Here is a 20,053-nt window from a genome sequence, read left to right as displayed (position 1 = left end):
TTCGCAAATGTTGGATAATACAAAAGTTAGGTACTTTAACAACTAGTCATGTTTTTCATCAGTACAGGGTGTTTCTAAATAAGTGCGACAAACGTTAAGGGGTGATTCTGCATTAAAAAATAATGACAGTTTACTTTATAATCGTATGTCCGCAAATGCTTCGTTTCCAGATACGGGATTTTGAATTTTTTCTTACAAACTGACGATTTATTTATTGCCCCAAAACCGGCTGAGATATTCAAATGGAATTTGGTCGGTTTTAAGACGTAATTATTGCACATTTTTTGACATACAATTAAAAGTTTTATATTCACCATTGGCGTGCATTACGGGTAATATGATCGGTCATATTACCCGTATGCACGCCAATCGTAAATATAAAATTCTTAATTGCATGTCAAAAAATGTCCAATAACTATCTCTTAAAACTTACCAAATTCTATTTGCATATCTCAACCTGTTTTAGGGCAATAAATAAATCATCAGTTTGTAAGAACAAGTTCAACATCCCGTATCTCGGAAACGAAGCATTTGCGGGCATATGTTTATAAAGCAAATGGTCATTATTTTTTCATGCAGAATTACCCCTTAAAGTTGGTCGCACTTATTTAGAAACACCCTGTACTGATGAAAAACATGACTAGTTGTTAAAGTACCTAACTTTTGTATTTTCCAACATTTGCGAATGAATCAAAAAACAGAATGTTAAGAAAACCTGAGGCTATAGTTAAGTTTTAATTTCAGTATGTATTTTATAAATGCTAGAATATTCCACAGGGTGTTGCGAACTTTGAGAAAAAAACACAGTTTGATTCGTACATCCGGTATACAATGAAAATTTACTTGTTTAGCAACAATATTATTACAGCGATATTGTTAAAGAATAAGGCTATAACATATTAAAAAAATACTTAAATCGGACAACAGGTTTAGGAGATACGAGACATCAAACATGACCCATTTTTTGGGGTGCCTGTTTTTTCTGACGCGCAGTGTATATTTCATTATCACGTTTCATTGCAACTTCACCTTTCTAAATACTGAATGTCGATTTTTTATAGCTTTTTGAATTATTTTTTAATTATTCAATTTTTAGGGTGAAATGTTAGTTACTCCTGCGTTTTACGGCCATCTAATTACACTGCTATCTGGATTAGCTAATGGAAGACTTGTAGTGTGCCTGGAAGGTGGATATTTTCCAGAGTCTTTAGCAGAAGGAGTTGTTTGCTCATTGAAAGCTCTACTAGGCGATCCATGTTACCCACTTAGTATTAAAGAAGTACATCCTGAAGTAATAAATGTGATAAACAGTGCTATTTACTATCTACGTAGAACTTGGGATGGTTTGAATCTTATGGATTCTTTTTCCTACCCAAAGAATGGTGTACCTCTTAAAGCATGTCTTAGCATAAACAGTGAAACCGAGCATTTGTCTAAAGTAATATATCGTTTTACTCCTCAGCCAACTACTGTATATGAAACTATGGGATTTTATCCCGTGAGGAGTGAGATGGAAATTTTGAAGTACACAAAAATGATCGAAGACCTACGAACTGGTAATAATTTTAATTTTAATAATTTTTATTTATTTATTCTTAATTTTTTTGGGCATCATAACCCTGAATGAGTGTTTTCCTGTCTGTCCATGGCTTTCATTCAGACCTCTCTTGTGTCCTCCTCCATGCTCGTAAATTCATATTTTTGGGTCTTGAGTTCTGCGCTTTATCTTTTTTGTCATTATCCAGGTCTCACAACCATAGGTTACTAAGGGTCTAATAATTAATGTTCTGAAGATAGTCATTTTGGTTATTTTGTCTAATAATATCGATGTCATCAATCTTTTATTAGCATAGTATAAAGAGTTGCGAAACAGTCTAGCAACACGGTAATTTCTCGGAAACCGCTAGAACGATTTTTATGGATTTTGGTGGATGAGGTCTTTTAATGCGGCCGATAATATAGGTAGTGGTAATTACATTGTTGTCAAACCTTCCGTTTTTCTGGAAATATAATGAACTTTCTTATTTCAAATGGAACACCCTGTATATTTTTTGCGTTTTGGAATTCTTAAGGGATACTGATTATTTTTCATATGATATTCCCTACACCTAAATGCCATAATTTCGGAGTTATTGCTACATTTGCCAAAAAAAAATTTACAACAATTTAGAAAAATCAATTTTTTCGGCCCGGGTAGACATTATTTTAGGTTTCTTGGATCTTTGTGAACAAAAAAGGTCTTTTGTAATTTTCCTCTAAAGTTAATCGTTTCCGAGTTATAAACAATTTAAAACTAAAAAAAAATCGAAATTTCACCCAAAATAGGTTCAAAAACACAAGTAGAAAATATTATTTTTGAAACTACAAAGTGCCTAAATTCAAGTTTAAGGCCTATTTTATCAGCTACCGATAAGCAATTTGGTCTTGTTTCATTTTAATTGGAATTTATATACTCAACTATAAACTATTATTTTTGTTAGTGTTAGAATAAACACATGGAGTCTTCATGGACGGGCCACTTCTCCGAACCATTAGGTCGTATACACTCTTACCTAAAATTGCATAAAAGTATCATGTTACAAGACATGTGAATGTGAGAACTTTATTTTAGTTTTGTTTGTATTATTGTAATAATTCGGTTCGCTTAAAATAAAAATAGTTTTTATCTTTTATTTGTACCTTTTATTATCTTATATTTCTAATATTTTTTACTTGTTAATGCAGCCCAATCGCTCGTTCTCTCGTATGCGCTTCATTAATAATTAAAAAAACAATATTTTAGAATAGAACGTGCCAAAAATTCTTATAGGTATCTGATAGGAAAAGGTTTGGTATAGTCGGTTCGCTAAACTCAGACGCAAATGGCTGATGATTTTAGTACGTAACTTTTTTGTTTTTTGCCAATTTTGACAAAATTTGCAAAATTACTAAATATTTAGTAATTATTAACTATTTAGTAATGATTTTTTTGGCAATTTTATCAAATTGGCAAAATTACTAGCTTAAGTCACTAGCCAGTTGAGTCTGAGTTTAGCGAACGGACTATATCGAATTTACGTACTTTGTAATTTCAAAAATTATTTTTTTTTACTTGTGTTTTTGAACCTTGAATATCGTCATTTTTCGTTTTTTTTTCAGTTTTAAATTGTTTATAACTCGAAAACGATTGACTAAAAATTACAAAAGAGCTTTTTTGTTCCCAATGATCCAAGGAACCTAAAATAATGTCTACCCGGGCCGAAAAAATTGATTTTTATAAATTGTTAATTTTTTTTTAATAAATGTAGCAATAACTCCGAAATTATGGCATTTAGGTATAGGGAATATCATATGAAAAATAATCAGGATTCCAAAACTCAAAAAATATACAGGGTGTTCTATTTGAAATAAGAAAGTTAATCGGATTTCCAGAAAAACGGAAGATTTGACAACAGTGTAATTACCGCTATAATATCGGCCGCATTAAAAGACCCTTACCCACCAAAATCTATAAAAATCGTTCTAGCTGTTTCCGAGAAAATAACTTTGCCAGACTTTTTCGCAACCCTGTATATGATTCCTACTGGAAATACGTGCATTAATTTCGCTCCTTACGGAGTTCTTTTGGTCTCGTCAAGTGTTCTTTTGACAGTGTTGTTTGTTTCTCTTATTTTAAGCCCTCTTTTTCGTGCCTCAGGATTAATAAAATTTCCTTGACCACTTCCATTAGTCGTTACTTGCTCCTACTAAAATGGTAGCTACATCATATTTTTTATGTGTATACAGTAGTCTAGGCGCCAAATAGAGGTCACCGTGTCCTTTTCAATTCTGATGGACAAACTCAACGGTTCCTTATGGATTTTTGGCTGCTGATTACGAATTTCGAGGGTGGATTTCGATCCGAGTGGTCAAAAAATTGTTATAAACAATTTAATTGTTTATAAGGCTCTGGCTCATAAACTAAAAGAGATAAAAAATAATGTTTCAAATAAAATTTGTTCGTTAATAAAAAATGAAGAAAAAAACGTTTACTAAAATTAGTGTACAATGCAAATTGCTGATTGCAAAATAAGTATTTTTCGAAGCTTTATCGATCGTAACTCGGCTTCTACGCATGCAAATGAACCTTAGAAGGTCTCATTTTAAAGTTTTATTAAAAGGCTTCCAAACAGAGTTTGTTAAATTACTTGATCTTCATTTGTTTTAAAGTTATACCCATTTGAAGTAATAATTTTCTTAAAAAAAATGTACATTAATTTGTTTATAAGGGTTTCAAGCAAATTTAAGCTATAAACATTTCTACTTTTTTTAACAATAATATAAGAACTCAAAAGGAACATTTTGAGCTTACGAAAATGTTTGTAAGTTTATTTTCGGCCAGGATATCGATATTTTAATAGTGCGCTCTGAGGCGCAAGATCGGTTCACGCGCTAACTTCTCGATGCAAATTATAATTTCTATGTATATATACGTTATCTTCATTTTTCATTTTTGAAGATCCTAATAAAATTTTATCCTATAATTCTTATAATTAAATCATTATACTGTAACCTCGTATGTCCTTTCATTCTATTTACTGTTTTCTATTTTTTGTACTAAATGAGAAATAACATTAAAAACTAATATTTCAGAAATAGAACTAAAAATGAGTTGATATTATTTATTAATACTATTTTTACAAACTTTTTGTTTCATGCATCTGAATGGATATACACAGGGAATCTCAGCTTTTTTGCATCTGCATAAGTTCTTAGAGCAATTTTTACAGTTACATGGTGGTACTAAGTCTGTTCTTGTACGCAGTAAAACTAAAACTTTCTGGGGCTTCAGAGTCTAATTATCTATATGATATAGATATAATCTATATCATATAGATATCCAATGGATAGTGGATAGTATCCATATAAAGTGGATCTAGTTCTTTTCCAGCATCATCAAGGCACGTCAATTGTGTGTATGCCGCCACAACATAAATGCTCGTTTTATATGCAATGATGATGTTGCAAAATAACTCGATCCATTTTTATAGGGATATCACATATTGGCTCATTTGCATGCGTAGAAGCCGAGTTACGATCGATAAAGCGTCGAAAAATCCTTGACTGTGAACCGATGTTGCGCCTCATAGCGCGCCATTAAAATATCGATATATTGACCAAAAATAAACTTACGAGCATTTTCTTAAGCTAAAATTATTACTTTTGAGTTCTTCTATCATTATTGTTAATTAAAGTATAAATGTTTACAGCTCAAATTTACTTAAAACCCTTATAAACAAATTAATGTACATTTTTTTTTAAGAAAATTATAACTTCAAACGGGTATAATTTTAAAACAAATGAAGATAAAGCAATTTAACAAACTTTGTTTGGAAGCCTATTAATGATGCTTTAAAATGAGACCTACTAAGGCTCATTTGCATGCGTAGAAGCTGAGTTACGATCGATAAAGCTTCGAAAAGTACTTATTTTGCAATTTGCATTGTGCACTAATTTTACAATATCTTGAGTTATAATTGTTGGATTTACGTTTAGTAAACGTTTTTTTCTTCGTTTTTTATTAACGAACAAATTTTATTTAAAACATTCTTTTTTATCTCTTTTAGTTTACAAGCCAGAGCCTTATAAACAATTAAATTGTTTATAACAATTTTTTGACCACTCGGATCGAAATCCACCCTCGAAATTCGTAGTCAGCAGCCAAAAATCCATAAGAAACCGTTGAGTTTGTCCATCAGAATTGAAAAGGACACGGTGACCCCTCTGGCTCCTAGACTACAGTAATTTATACTGATTTGGTATTTATATGGCCGGTTATACATTAGTTTTTGTGATGATGCCTCAAGAACTAGGTTGAACAGCATGGTAGATAGTGCGTATTCCTGTCTCACTCTCACATTGATATACAGGGTGTCCCGAAAAGATTGGTCATAAATTATATTACAGATTCGGGGTCAAAAATAGGTTGATTGACCTCACTTACCTATATGCAATAGTGTACACAAAAAAGTTACAGCTCTTTGAAGTTACAAAATGAAAATGAATTTTTTTTCATATATCGAAAACTATTAGAGATTTTTTATTGAAAATTGACATGTGGCATTCTTATGGCAGGATCGTCTTAAAAAAGCAACAGTGTAATTTGTACACCCCATAAAAATTGTATGGGGTTTTGTTCCCTTAAACCCCCCAAACTTTTGTGTACGTTCCAATTGAATTATTATTGTGGTAGCATTAGATAAACACAATATTTCTAAAACATTTTTACCACTTAGTATATTTTCGATAAGCCAGTTTTTGTCGAGATGCGGCTTCTTTTTTAATATGTTTATAAAAATTTTATGGGTGTTTCGTTCCTTTAAATCCCCCAAATGTTTGTGTACGTTCCAATTAAACTTTTATTGCGCTACCATTAGATAAACATAGTGTTTTTAAAACTTTTTTGTCTCTTAGTATTTTTTCATATTATAATTTTTTTTATGTTGTAATATTTACAATCTGTCCTTAACTGAGAACAATAGGTAAATTCTTTGACAAAAATTGAAAATTTGACCTGTAGAGAACCAAGATAGAACTACAACAGTCAACTATGTGCAACCTGGAATAACATATGCACATGCAAGGCAAGCAGTTAACCAGCAAGCCTCCAACCAAACTACTACACAACATATTATACCAAATCAAACTAATAACCACACAGACATGTCAGAACTGAAAGACATGTTAAAAAAACTAACGGAACAAATGAGCACTATGCTCAACCTCCTAACCATGATTCTCAACCAGAAATGACTCAGTTACTAAAGCTAGTATTATGGAACGCCAATGGCTTAAGTCAACATGTAGAAGAATTAAAACTATTTATTAACGCACAAAAAATTGACATAATGCTGATTACAGAAACTCATTTTACATCCAAAAACCACATTAATATTCCACGATTTACAACTTATTATACGCAACATCCCAACGAAAAAGCACATGGAGGCACTGCAATTATAGTTAGTAATAAACTAAAGCACTACGAAATACAAAAACATGAATGCGACTATCTACAGGCCACCAGCATTGTGGAAGATCAACTAGGCCCACTAACAGTATCAGCTATATACTGTCCGCCAAAGCACAATAACAAAACGGAACAGTTTGAAAATTTCTTTAAAACATTAGGAAATAGATTTATAGCAGGAGGAGATTTTAATTCTAAGCATACTACCTGGGGATCCAGAATTATTACCACAAAAGACAGAGAACTTCTTAAAGCTATAAACGCGACCAATGCAAATTATCTCGCCACAAGGGAACCAACTTACTGGCCTACCGACAATGCAAAAATACCTGATCTACTTGACTTCTATATTGTTAAAGGAATTAATGTTAAATTGGCAAAAGTAGAATCTTGTTACGATCTACCCTCTGACCACTCTAGCGTAATCGCGACATGGTATGCACAAATAACAAACAGTACTAAACAACCATCACTATGCAGTAACAAAACAGACTGAAGCATTTTCAAGACTAAACTAGATGAACTAATTGACATAAACATCCCATTGAAAACAGAAAGTGACATCTACGCAGCAGTAGAAAATCTTCAGAAATCTATACAAGAAGCTGCTTGGTATGCTACCCCTAACTGCTACCAAACATAATTTAAAGAGCATTGCCCAACTGTAATAAAGGAAATGATTGCTAGAAAGAGAAAAATAAAGGAGGAGTGGCGAAGAAAAAGAACACCTGAGAACAAGACAAAATTAAATAAAATCACCAAGGAAATTAAACTACAATTGCATAATATCAAAAATAATAAAATACAAGAATATCTTACAGGTTTATCAGCAAACGCAGATAGTGAATATTCCCTTTGGAAGGCCACGAGAAAAATCAAACACCCGAAACAACAAATACCACCAATACGGAACCAACAGGGAAACTGGTGTAGAAATAATAAGGAAAAAGCCGAAGCATTTGCAAATCACCTCACAAATGTATTCCAGCCACATCCCATGGAAGATGGTGACACAGAGGAAGAAATAAATGACTTCCTGGAATCGCCCTACCAGATGGACTTACCTATACAAAAAATCACCACTAAAGAAGTTAGAAATATTATCCAGCATGAAATCAGTCCAAAAAAAGCTCCAGGGTATGACATGATCAACGGGAAAGTACTGCAGCAATTGACATGCAAAGGTCTGAAAATGATAACGCAAGTATTTAATGCAATATTTAGGCTAGGTTACTACCCAGAACAATGGAAAGTTGCTCAAATTATTCTCATACCTAAGCCAGGGAAAAATAAAACTCAGGTGACTTCATACAGACCAATAAGCCTGCTACCTGTTCTATCAAAAATCTTGGAAAAACTTCTCCTTAAACAATTATCCCCAGTTATAGAAGAAAGGAAACTAATTCCCCAACACCAATTTGGGAGAACACAACACGGAACGATAGAACAGGTACATAGACTGGTAAAACACATCAGAAGTGATCTAGAAAATAAAAGGTATTGTTCTGCTGCATTCCTGGACATTGATCAGGCCTTCGACAAGGTATGGCATGCTGGTATGCTCTTTAAACTAAAGAAAAACCTTCCCATCCTTTTTATCAAATCCTAAAAATCTATATTTCCAACCGACATTTCCTAGTCAAGCAGGATAATGAATACACAAGCCTAAGACCAATAAAAGCCGGAGTACCACAAGGAAGTGTCTTGGGACCGATATTGTACTTGCTCTACACTGCTGACCTACCCACAAGTAACAGAACAACGTGTGCAACTTTTGCTGATGACACTGCTGTACTAGCCTCTCACCATGATCCAAATACAGCATCCAGAATCCTTCAGAAAGACCTTAATAATGTACAAAGATGGCTTAAAAAATGGAAGATAAAGGCGAATGAGAGTAAATCCATCCATGTACCTTCACCATGAAAAGACAAACATGTCCATCTGTAACACTAAATGAAACGCAACTCCCACAAACCGATACTGTCAAGTACCTAGGAATCCATCTTGATAGGAGATTAACTTGGCAAAAGCACATTTTTTCAAAAAGAAAACAACTAGGAATAAAATTCCGAGAAATGTACTAGATCATCGGTCGTAAATCTCAACTATCTCTTGAAAACAAACTGCTGATATATAAATCTGTATTAAAACCAGTGTGGACCTATGGTATCCAACTTTGGGGGACAGCCAGTCAAAGTAACCGAGAAATACTGCAGAGATTCCAGAACAAAGTCCTTAGAACAATGCTGAATGCCCCTTGGTACGTGCCAAAATATGTGATAGAGCAAGACCTCAATGTGCCATCCATAAAAACAGTAATAACAGAATATTACAAAAAATATTCCAAGAGACTAGAATCTCATCCAAACGAGTTAGCCTGCAACCTCACTGATGACCACAATGATGTACGACGCCTGAAGAGATTCAAAGTAGTGGACCTAGCAAGAAGATTCGAATAATCTGTGATAACTAAACTTTTAACTTGTTTTTTTAGTTTAATTTATGTAAAGAGGGTGATCATTATAAAAATGTAAATTATAAATTTTTCATAATATTACCAGGTCTCTATAATCGTACTTAACCATATACAAATATGCGGTGGATTTGACAAATATTCAAAATATCTCGATAAAAACTGGCTTTTCGAGAAAGTACTAAGACGCAAAAAAGTTTTAAAAACAATATGTTTAACGAATAGTACTACAATAATAATTTAATAGGAACATGCACAAAAGTTTAAGAGGGTTTAAGGGAACAAAACCCCCATAAAATTTTTATGGGGTGCACAAATTTCACTATAATTTTTTTTTCAAGATGCTCCTACTATAAGAATGCCACATGTCCATTTTTAGTAAAAAATCTCGATAGATTTTTCGATAGTTTTCGATATATGTATTGGAAAAAAAATATTTTCATTTTGTAACTTCAAAGGGCTGTAACTTTTTTTATGTGCACATTTGTACTAAGGTAAGTAAGGTTTAATCAACCTATTTTTGAACCCAAAATCTGTGGTATAATTTAGGACCAATCTTTTCGGGACACCCTATATAATAGGGGAGTCAGTTCTCCATCTACTCTAACTGCTTCTTTTGAACATTGCAACGTCATTTTTAGGTATGCATACTATTAAAAGCTTGTTTAAAGTTTATATACAAATACAGGGTGAGCCACGCTCAACGGGACGGAGCCTACCGGGGAAACGGCTAAAGATATTAAAAATTCCTTCAGTAGGAATACGTAGGTCAGTACCGGCTACAAATTAAAATTTGTAAAATATATACAGGGTGTCCCAATTTAGCGTAATGATATAAAGTTATATATTTTTAAATGGAACAACCTATATTTCACTTTAATTTTGAATTCTACTGAACAAAATAATGTTATTTTATTCAACATTCCCTATACCTATTCTTGACAGATTTCGATTTATTTGGGTTTTTCTGAAAATGTACATTCGCGAAATTAATTAATTACACATTATCGCATGGATTTTAATTAACGTCTTTTTGTCACTTAATTGTCAACTGTCCATGCTTTACATCAGAATATTTACCATTTGAAACTAATCTACAGAGTGTTCGCAATCTGAAGTGTCAATGCTGTACAATATTTTGTATAATTACTTTCTTAACTTAAATGGGACACCCTGTATTTTACTTTAATTTTGAATTCTAATCAAAAAAATAATATTACTTTATTAAACAATCCCTATACCTATCTTCGATAATTTTCGATTTATTTGCGTTTTTTTGAAAATGCACTATTCTTGAAATTAATTAATTACACTTTATTACATAAAGTTAAACAAAACACACTGGAAAAAAATAATTTACATTAAATGTTCAAAATGTTGTCAATTTTCTTCACTACATAACCTCACTCTGTGTTCAAAATTTTGTTTTACTTTTCTTAACATTTCTGGAGTAACTGTTGCAAACGCATTACGAATACGCGTTTTCATGTCTTCCGCGGTTGTAGGTGGAGTTTGATAAACCAAACTTTTAATATATCCCCAAAAAAAAGTACATTGATGTTAACCCAGGTGATCTAGGAGGCCAATTGACAGCACCACCCCTACCTATCCACTTTCCGGGAAATTTTCTGTCTAAATATTCTCTAACATTACGCGTGTAATGTGCTGGAGCACCGTCTAGCTGCAGAAACATTGTTCTTCTAATATTTAAAGGGATATTTTGCAAAAGTATGACTGTATGACTGCAAAAGTATAACTGATTGAATAACTTCTAATTCGGTATTTTCATCTTCAGTTATGGGATTGATCAATTTTCGTTTAGTATAAACAACACTGCCAGTTTCACGAAACCTTGTTAAGACTCTTTCAAATACTTCTTTACGAGGATGACGTTTTAAGGGAAATCTCTCAGCATAGACTCTTGATGCTAACAAACTGTTTTGATCACATTCACCATGTATTAAAATCATATTTACTCGGTCTTCAATTGAATAGTCTGCCATTTCTATTAATTGAAAGCAATACAGTTAATAGTGTGACTATTAGTTTGACAGCTAGGTACCTTTTGTTTTTTCATGGCATTCTTTATAATGTATAATGAGCTATGTAATTAACGACATTTAATGTTCCAGGTAACATAATGCAAATAGATCTGAAGATACTAGATATTAATATAAAATTTTATAATAGTTTGATTATAATAATTGTTACAGCATTCAAATATAGGGTATTTTGTTTAAGTTAGAACTTTATGTACCTAATAAAGTATAATTAATTAATTTCTAGAATAGTGCATTTTCAAAAAAATGCAAATAAATCGAAAATTATCAAAGATAGGTATAGGGATTGTTTAATAAAGTAATATTATTTTTTTGATTAGAATTCAAAATTAAAGTAAAATACAGGGTGTCCCATTTAAGTTAAGAAAGTAATTATACAAAATATTGTACAGCATTGACACTTCAGATTGCGAACACTGTGTAGATTAGTTTCAAATGGTAATTATTCTGATGTAAAGCATGGACAGTTGACAATTAACTGACAAAAAGACGTTAATTAAAATTTATGCGATAATGTGTAATTAATTAATTTCGCGAATAGTACATTTTTAGAAAAACCCACATAAAATCGAAATCTGTCAAAAATAGGTATAGGGAATGTTGAATAAAATAACATTATTTTGTTCAGTAGAATTCAAAATTAGAGTAAAATATAGGTTGTTCCATTTAAAAATATATAACTTTATATCATTACGCTAAATTGGGACACCCTGTATATATTTCACAAATTTTAATTTGTAGCCGGTACTGACCTACGTATTCCTACGGAAGGAATTTTTAATATCTTTAGCCGTTTCACCGGTAGGCTCCGTCCCGTTGAGCGTGGCTCACCCTGTATACAGTTCCCGGAGCGAACCATGGCCGGTGAGAGAAATCCTTCTGCGTATTAGGTGGGCGTACGACCGATGAGAGCGTTTCACATCGGCCATGGTTCGTTCCGGGAGCTGTATGTTTCGTTATATCGCCGCCTCCTACGAAAAGTATAACTCCGAAAAATGCCGTTAAGAGTATAACTTTGAATGAACGCCGCGAAAAATATTATTTTCGATTATATGATCGTGAAAATTATAATCCCTAGTAAAGTGTTAGCGAGAAAAATTATTTTTTGAGGAGTATCAGCAAAAAATATCATTTCTGTTTGTGGGTCCACGAAAATTATAATTACTAAAAAGTTCTCATTGAAAATAATTATTCTTCGATCAATAACATTGAAAAAAATTATTTCTAATTCTGTATTCATGAAGATAATAACTCCTAATATTGCACGGTGAAAATTATGATCATGAGTGAATGAGAGCGAAAAATATTTTTCTGTTCTATACTTTCGAAGACCATAACTTCTAATACGGTGCGGCGATAAGAAAAAGTTCACAATAATTACCTGTAAAAAGAATTATTTCTTATTATGTTTCCACGAAAATTAATATTACTAAAAATTAAATTAAATTACTATTTCTATGTTTGCGAAGATTATGAATCCTAATAATGCGCTGAGAAAAGAATAATCCTAAAAAAACGACGGCAAATTTTATTTTCGTAGCTACTCTACTGGAAAATAATTTTTGTTTAATGTAAATCTTCGAGGAGTTATTTTTCCGCAAGAACAGAAACGTAAATAATATTATATTCGTCGTCATCTATTAAGAACTAGATGTTTTCGTCATAAATATTTTGGGAGTTATGATCTTCGTAGATGTACACATAAAAAGAATTATTTTTTGTTGTTCCTGGTATAAAAATAATTCCTTTCGTCACAAATATTTTTAAATTTATAATCTTCTTGGGCACGTAAATACCAATCATTTTTTTCGCCCATATCTGTAGAGAAGTAATTGTTTTCTCCACAATCTGTTGAAAGTTATAGTATTCGCCGGTACATTAACAAAATTATTTTTTTGTGGTCACCAGGCCCGGCTCAAGACGAAATTTTCACCCGGGCAAGGATCCTTTGAGTCGCCCCCCCCCCTCCTAGTAAAAACCCCTATAAAAACAACAACAATCAGCTGGTTTTTAAGTTTGCAACACTTTTCGAGTAACTGCTCATTTTAAGACCTTTGACAGCCCCACTGTAAAAATGTTCATGTTAAATCAACACAGCATGGTATCACAGGATGTTAACACCTTTTGTGTGTCATATTGACACCGTCTGTGTGTAATTTGGACACCAACTGTGTGTTATATTGACACCGTATGTGCATATGACACACAGACAGTGTCAATTTGACACTCACAAAAAGTGTGTAATACCATATAAATGTAATTGGATAGTAAATCAACGCCATTTTGTTTTACATAACCGTTGTATATTTTGCAGTGTCAGTTAAAGAAACATAAGACTTTGGACACAGTTTGGACGTAAAGTATATTTACATTGTATTTAAAAATATTATATAAAGAACAATGAACAATAGCCTGGTGTCAATGATGTAATTTAGTCTGTTAGGCTTCTTTAAGTATTGCAAGTCTAGTTTACAAAGGCAACTTTACGAGTCTTTTTTTCAGTAAAGTCTTTAATGATGTTGCTTAAATCAAGTCGTTGTAATACATCATATTCTATAGACATAAGTGCCAGTCCTACTAGCCGTTCTTGGGACATAGTGGATCTTAAGTAGTTTTTAATTAACTTAAGTTTAGAAAAGCTTCTTTCTCCAGATGCAACACTTACTGGAAGAGAAAGAAGAATTCTTAGAGCTACACAAACGTTTGGAAAGTTCTCACTTAAAGAATGTGATGAAATAAATTTCAAAATGTCCTTTGGTTTATCTCCACAATCGTCGGGTAGAACTGTTTTCAGCACTAAGAGTTCCTGATACATCTGGTGTCCTTCAACATCACGGTGCTCTCCATCAGTTAGAGATATCTGCAGGTCTGCACATTTAGTCATTAGAGTATTGATGTCTTCTCTTTTCAGTTTGTAAAGACTTTGTAGGCTTTCTGCTACTTCTCGGGCATCAACAAGCATTTCTTCAAACCCCTTGTCACTTCTTATTTCTTTAAAGTAGGACTTTACAGAAGCTATCAGTTCCATAGCGGCTGCATATCAAAATCTTCTTGTTGTAGCAGTTTACTGATCACATTTATCCTCGAGAGAATTGTATTCCAAACCACCAGACAGCAAATAAATTTGAAGTTTTTCAGCTTCTTAGCCAGACCTAAGGCTGTACTTTTAGCATAAGCATCACCTGATGGATCAGTGGATAATTCAAGAAGTGCATCATGGATTTCACCAGCTTGGTAACGTACAGGTCCGATCGCGTCAATGCGACTTTCCCATCTTGTGTCGCTGAGTGGTTTCACAGTCAGAGCAGATACATGTTTTTTTAGAACTGTCCATCGATGGTAGAGGCAGACAAATAGTTATACATTTCTTGTAAACCCATGAGAAAGTTTACAGCATCGGTACAAGACAACGCTGAGTCATTGACGACCAGGTTAAGAGTGTGTGCGCTACAAGGGACAAAAAACGCGCGAGGATTGATGTCCAAAATTCTTTTTTGAACCCCAGCGTTTTTCCCTCTCATATTTGTTCCATTATCGTACCCTTGTCCTCGCATGTTCCCTATTGGCAGGTTCATTTCGTTCAGTTTGGACAAGAGAACGTCAGTAAGTGCTTCACCTGTTGAAGACTCAATCGGTATAAAGCACATCGGTTTGCCATTAAAACTATCTAGTATTTGGTGTATAGCCATCGTTGTTATTATTAAAAATGTAATTTGATTAACCCCATTATTTCCAAAGTAAAAGTGTCCAAGATAAGTAAAAGGAAAATGCACCACACGTTGTTTGTTCAGAGCTGTGGATCACCAACTTAGTGGATCGCCCGCTGTTGGTGGTCGACAAATCTGAGGAGCCGCGAATGCAAGGGCGCCTCCGGCGCTCTACATTCGCGGCGCCCCGGGCAAGCGCCCGGTTTGCCCGGCCCTTAAGCCGGGCCTGGTGGTCCCTTATTGAAAGATGATTCCTTCGCTGTAAATATTCCAGAAATTATTTTTTTCGCGAGAACAGAAAGGGGAATAATTGTTTTCGTCGGCATCTATTAAGAACTAAATCTTTTCGTCATAAATATTTTGGGAGGTATAATCTTCGCGGACACGCATATAAAAAAATTGTATCGCCAACACTTATCAAAGAGGTATTATTTTCACTGAAAATGTATTAGGAATCACATTACTCATAGGTACCAGCGATATGGGGTAGTTCTATTATTGATACATATTAGTTGTTCTTGAATATGAATTATCTCCAATTTACTATATGAATCACATTAAAAAACAAGCAATCTGTATCGCTAATAAAACTGACATTAAAGACCAAAATGCATTAAATATTGTCTTTGGGATTGATGGGTTGATCGTTCAAAGGAAATCTCAAAGGATTTATGTAATACTATCCATGGTCTAAATCCTCTTATATTCTTAATGTGCACATTGTTCAGTATCTTTTAGCAGTTTCTTTGTGTTCGGACATTACATTGATAAATAACCTCCGTTTTTAAACGATTTATAACTGTTTTGTTTATCATTGTGTAGCTTATGCCTCAATCTACAATGTTTCTCATGAAGTTGGATACGTATACGATGAACTTCTGCTCAAGCACAAATCTAAAATTACGACAGGTAAAGAAGTTCCAGAGAGACCGGAACGTATCACGGAAATAATAAAGACTTTTGATAAATTTGGACTGCTAGAACGGTTGAAACATATTAAGGTAAAGTAAATAAAAGTTTTTTAATACTTTTATCGAAAAAAAATCATATCAAATATTCAAGTCAGTTTTTTAATTGCTCTGAAAAGTCAGACCGATAGAAAACTTGGGTTATGCGACGTTGTCAGATCAATCGGGTTTCAAAGGTTTTTTATGTGGTACCTGTTTCACAGTAAAATTTCCTTCTGATTCCTCCTGTGTAAATTTTAAAACATTGTGTATTATTTCACGGGATTGTGCACTGAGTATCCTATTTTTCACGGCACTTGTAATCATGTTTATTAACCTTTAACTACACGCGCTAGCGTATTTTGTACGTCAGATATAGGAATTCTACTACAAATATATTTAAAAAATGAATTTAATTTTTGACCTTTTGATCTATCTAACCTATCACTGGAATGTGCTCTACAATTGGTTTTAGTTTCCTTATAATTGGCGTTCAGAAAAGATCGTAATTACCAGTTTATTATTTGTTGTTTCCGGTGGTGTACAAAACACGCCACGATCCTAGTAATGTAAGTACATCTTTCAATTGTTTTTTAGTCATTATGGCACAAGATCTATTTTTCTTTATAAACAATACTTTTTCTCATGTAAAAAATCACATTTCAAAAAAAATTTTTTATTGGTAATTTTATTTTTCAAGGGATCAGGTTCCAGTTAGAAATCCCAATTGACTTACTGAGAAGGAACTACAGGCATTTGCTGATGCCGAATAAGGTTTATAACAAACAACTAAGTGTATTTTTTCAAAAAGAAATAAACAAAAACGCTGTTGTTACGTGGTTGCTTGTGGTGTATAAAGTACGCCACGCGTGTACGTATGTGATAACTTGATGCGCGAGTAGTTAAAGGCTAAAGAAAGTATTCTAAATAAATAACTATTTAACGATTTTATCTGGCAATGTCGCAAAATCATTGATCTCGTATGCAATTCATTTTAAATGGATGTTTACTCTATGCACAAACGCGTTCAACTGAGGTCACCTCTCCTTGATTTGCTACCTGAGTGATCTTCGATTTTTCATATATTTCTGTACAATTGTACTTAGAAAAACAAACATGGTTCATTGGCGCTTTTTATTTTAGGATGATCAAGTTGACTGTGAAGCATGGATTCAAAAGGTCCATCATGTACAATACATAGACAGAATCTTGAGACTGCAAGACCTTCCTGTTCAACCTGATTGGTACCGGAATGAATTTACTGCTGATTGCGTATTAAAATGTGTATCTTGCATTCTTACACTGATTACCAATATCCAGAGGAATATAGTTAGGTCTGGAGTAGCAGTTGTTAGGCCACCTGGGCACCATGCGTGCCATGACGACGGATCAGGGTTCTGTTTCTTTAATAATGCAGTGATAGCAGCAAATTATCTCATTGATGTACATAAATATTCACGGTAAGTTAAAAATGATTTTATCTTCTTCACATGCTATAGAATTATCCGATGTTACACTTCTAAGGCCCTCTATTTTGCCTTTAAGGACCAGTTGTACTTTTCTATATCGATTTCTTCTCACGATAATTTAGGAGTTAGTTTATCGAACTATCCACCAAATTCACCAGCTTTACATATGGTTAATTGCTGTAGTTTCTACAACATTTTTCAAAATAATTTTGTGTCCAATAGTAGAAATGTAATTTTAGACTTAATCTTTTCTAATTGTAACGAGTTGAGTGTTGTAAATGCTGCTGATTTAATTTTTCCTAACTCCCTTAACCACAATGGTGTAATGTTCAATGTTAATATAATAAATAACAGTGATTCTTTAATGTACGCAGAGTCATATTATGATTTTAAAAACGGTGATTACATTCGTATGAACTTTTTCTTGTTGGAAATAAATTGGGAGTCACTAAAGGCTTTGAATGTTGAGGACGCTGTGTCTAAATTTTACGATATTATCAATCATGCAATAAATTCTTATGTTCCTCAAAAAGTATGTAAGACAAGTACATTTCCAATTTGGTCTAGCCCGGAGTTAAAACGATTAATAATAGAAAAGAAAAAATATCATAAAAGATATAAGATGAATGAACAATACGGTTTTGTACAGGGTAAATCTACAGTAACTAATTTACTTCTTTATCAGAATGACATTGTTATTGCTTTGGAAAACAAGTTACAAGTAGATTCCATCTATACTGACTTTTCTAAAGCATTCGCTAAGGTCAATCATAATATCTTACTTGCGAAACTTACAGCATAATATGGTATTTCTGGAAGTCTCTTTGATTGGATGCAAAATTACCTGACTAATCGTAGTTTAAGTGTAAAAATAGGATGTTTTCTTTCTAATGCTTTTACAGCTACATCTGGAGTACCGCAAGGTTCCCACTGTGGCCCTCTTCTATTTAATTTGTTCTTGAATGATGTTCACTCTATTTTTAAGGAAGTTAACTTTTTAATGTTTGCTGATGATGTTAAAATATATAAGAATGTCAATAATGAGGATAACATTTTTCAGCTTCAGTCACAAGTAAATGATTTTTATGAGTGGTGTGGTAGAAATGATATGGAACTTAATATTAATAAATGCTTTTTAATAACTTTTGCTAGATCCCATTCGCCTATTCACCATCAATATTTTATTAATAATACTCCTGTCACACGTGTGAACGAAATTCGGGATTTAGGTATAATATTTGATTGTAAATTAACATTTTACTCTCACATTGACCATACTGTTTCGAAGGCATTTAAGATGTTGGGTTTTGTATTACGTTCATCAAAAGATTTGTCAATTCACACAATAAAAATCTTATATTGCAGTATCATGAGATCAATTATTGAATATGGTTCTATTGTCTGGTCACCTAGTTATGCATATCAAATCCTAAATATTGAAAAGGTTCAAAACAAATTTTTACGTTTTGCAGCTTTTAAGATGGGTTTAACAGTTAGAAATTATACTTATGACAATATATTAATGAGATTAAATTTACAAACTCTTGAACGCAGAAGAGTCATGTTGGATATTTGTTATCTTCGCAAAATTATCTCTGGTGTTATTAACTCCGAAGAATTGTCAAGTCTTGTATACTTTAATATACCTGCTAGATTCGACACGAAATCCACAAATATTCAAGGAACAACGGCATGCTACAAATTATGGTCAATATGCACCAATTAGTAGATTGACCCTGTATGGAAACAAGTTTAGTCATCTAATAGATCTGTTTGGTTCTTCAGTTTCCTCTATTAAACAAGAACTCGGGCGTCTTGAATTTTGAATTTAAAAAAAAATTAAATAGATTTAACTTTTATAATTGATTCAGTTGTTTTCATCATTTAAAAATATTTTATATTCTTTTTATTTTTATGTTTGTGTTTTATAGTTGTAGTTTTACTGCTTTATTGTATTTTGTATGTAATGGGTTTATCCCGTTAATAAATAAATAAATAAATATATGTTCCAGATAAGACATTTGCCGCTGTTTAACAGTCTTTAGCAGTTCTCTATCTTTGTTGACCCTCCTTAGTACTTGCTCATTAGCTTTTCTTGCTGTACAAGGTATCTTCAGCATCCATCTAGGAATGAACATTTCCAATGCTTCAGTTCTATTCATGGTCGATACTTGTGTCCACATTTCTGCACCATACAAAAGTACAGACCAAACATAGCAGTTGACCATTCTTTGTCTTAGTTCTAAATTGAGATGGTTATTGTAAAGAAATTACTTCATTTTCATAAAAGTAGTTTTAGTCATTGCTATCCTGCGTTTTATTTCAATGCTTGGATCTAGTTGGTCCGTTATGACAGTTACCAGATATGCCCTTTTGTCAACTTGGACTTCATTTAATTGAAGGTCT

General features: G+C 33.0%; 1 protein-coding gene across 3 annotated transcripts in view; it reads left to right on the top strand.

The window, feature by feature from the left end:
- Positions 1-20,053, top strand: part of LOC114330784 (histone deacetylase 6) — a 45,110-nt gene that overhangs the window by 11,547 nt on the left and 13,510 nt on the right. For all 3 annotated transcript variants that reach the window (XM_050663637.1, XM_050663636.1, XM_050663638.1), the window contains exons 8-10: positions 1,097-1,556; positions 16,054-16,232; positions 17,322-17,638. In XM_050663637.1, coding sequence (XP_050519594.1) covers positions 1,097-1,556; positions 16,054-16,232; positions 17,322-17,638 — 956 coding nt within the window. The remainder of the gene's footprint in view (positions 1-1,096; positions 1,557-16,053; positions 16,233-17,321; positions 17,639-20,053) is intronic.

This window comes from Diabrotica virgifera, chromosome 10, assembly GCF_917563875.1.
Source record: "Diabrotica virgifera virgifera chromosome 10, PGI_DIABVI_V3a".
In the NCBI taxonomy this organism is placed as follows: Eukaryota; Metazoa; Arthropoda; class Insecta; order Coleoptera; family Chrysomelidae; genus Diabrotica; species Diabrotica virgifera.
Note: the sequence above shows the minus strand (reverse complement) of the source record. Positions and strands in the feature narration are given on the sequence as shown.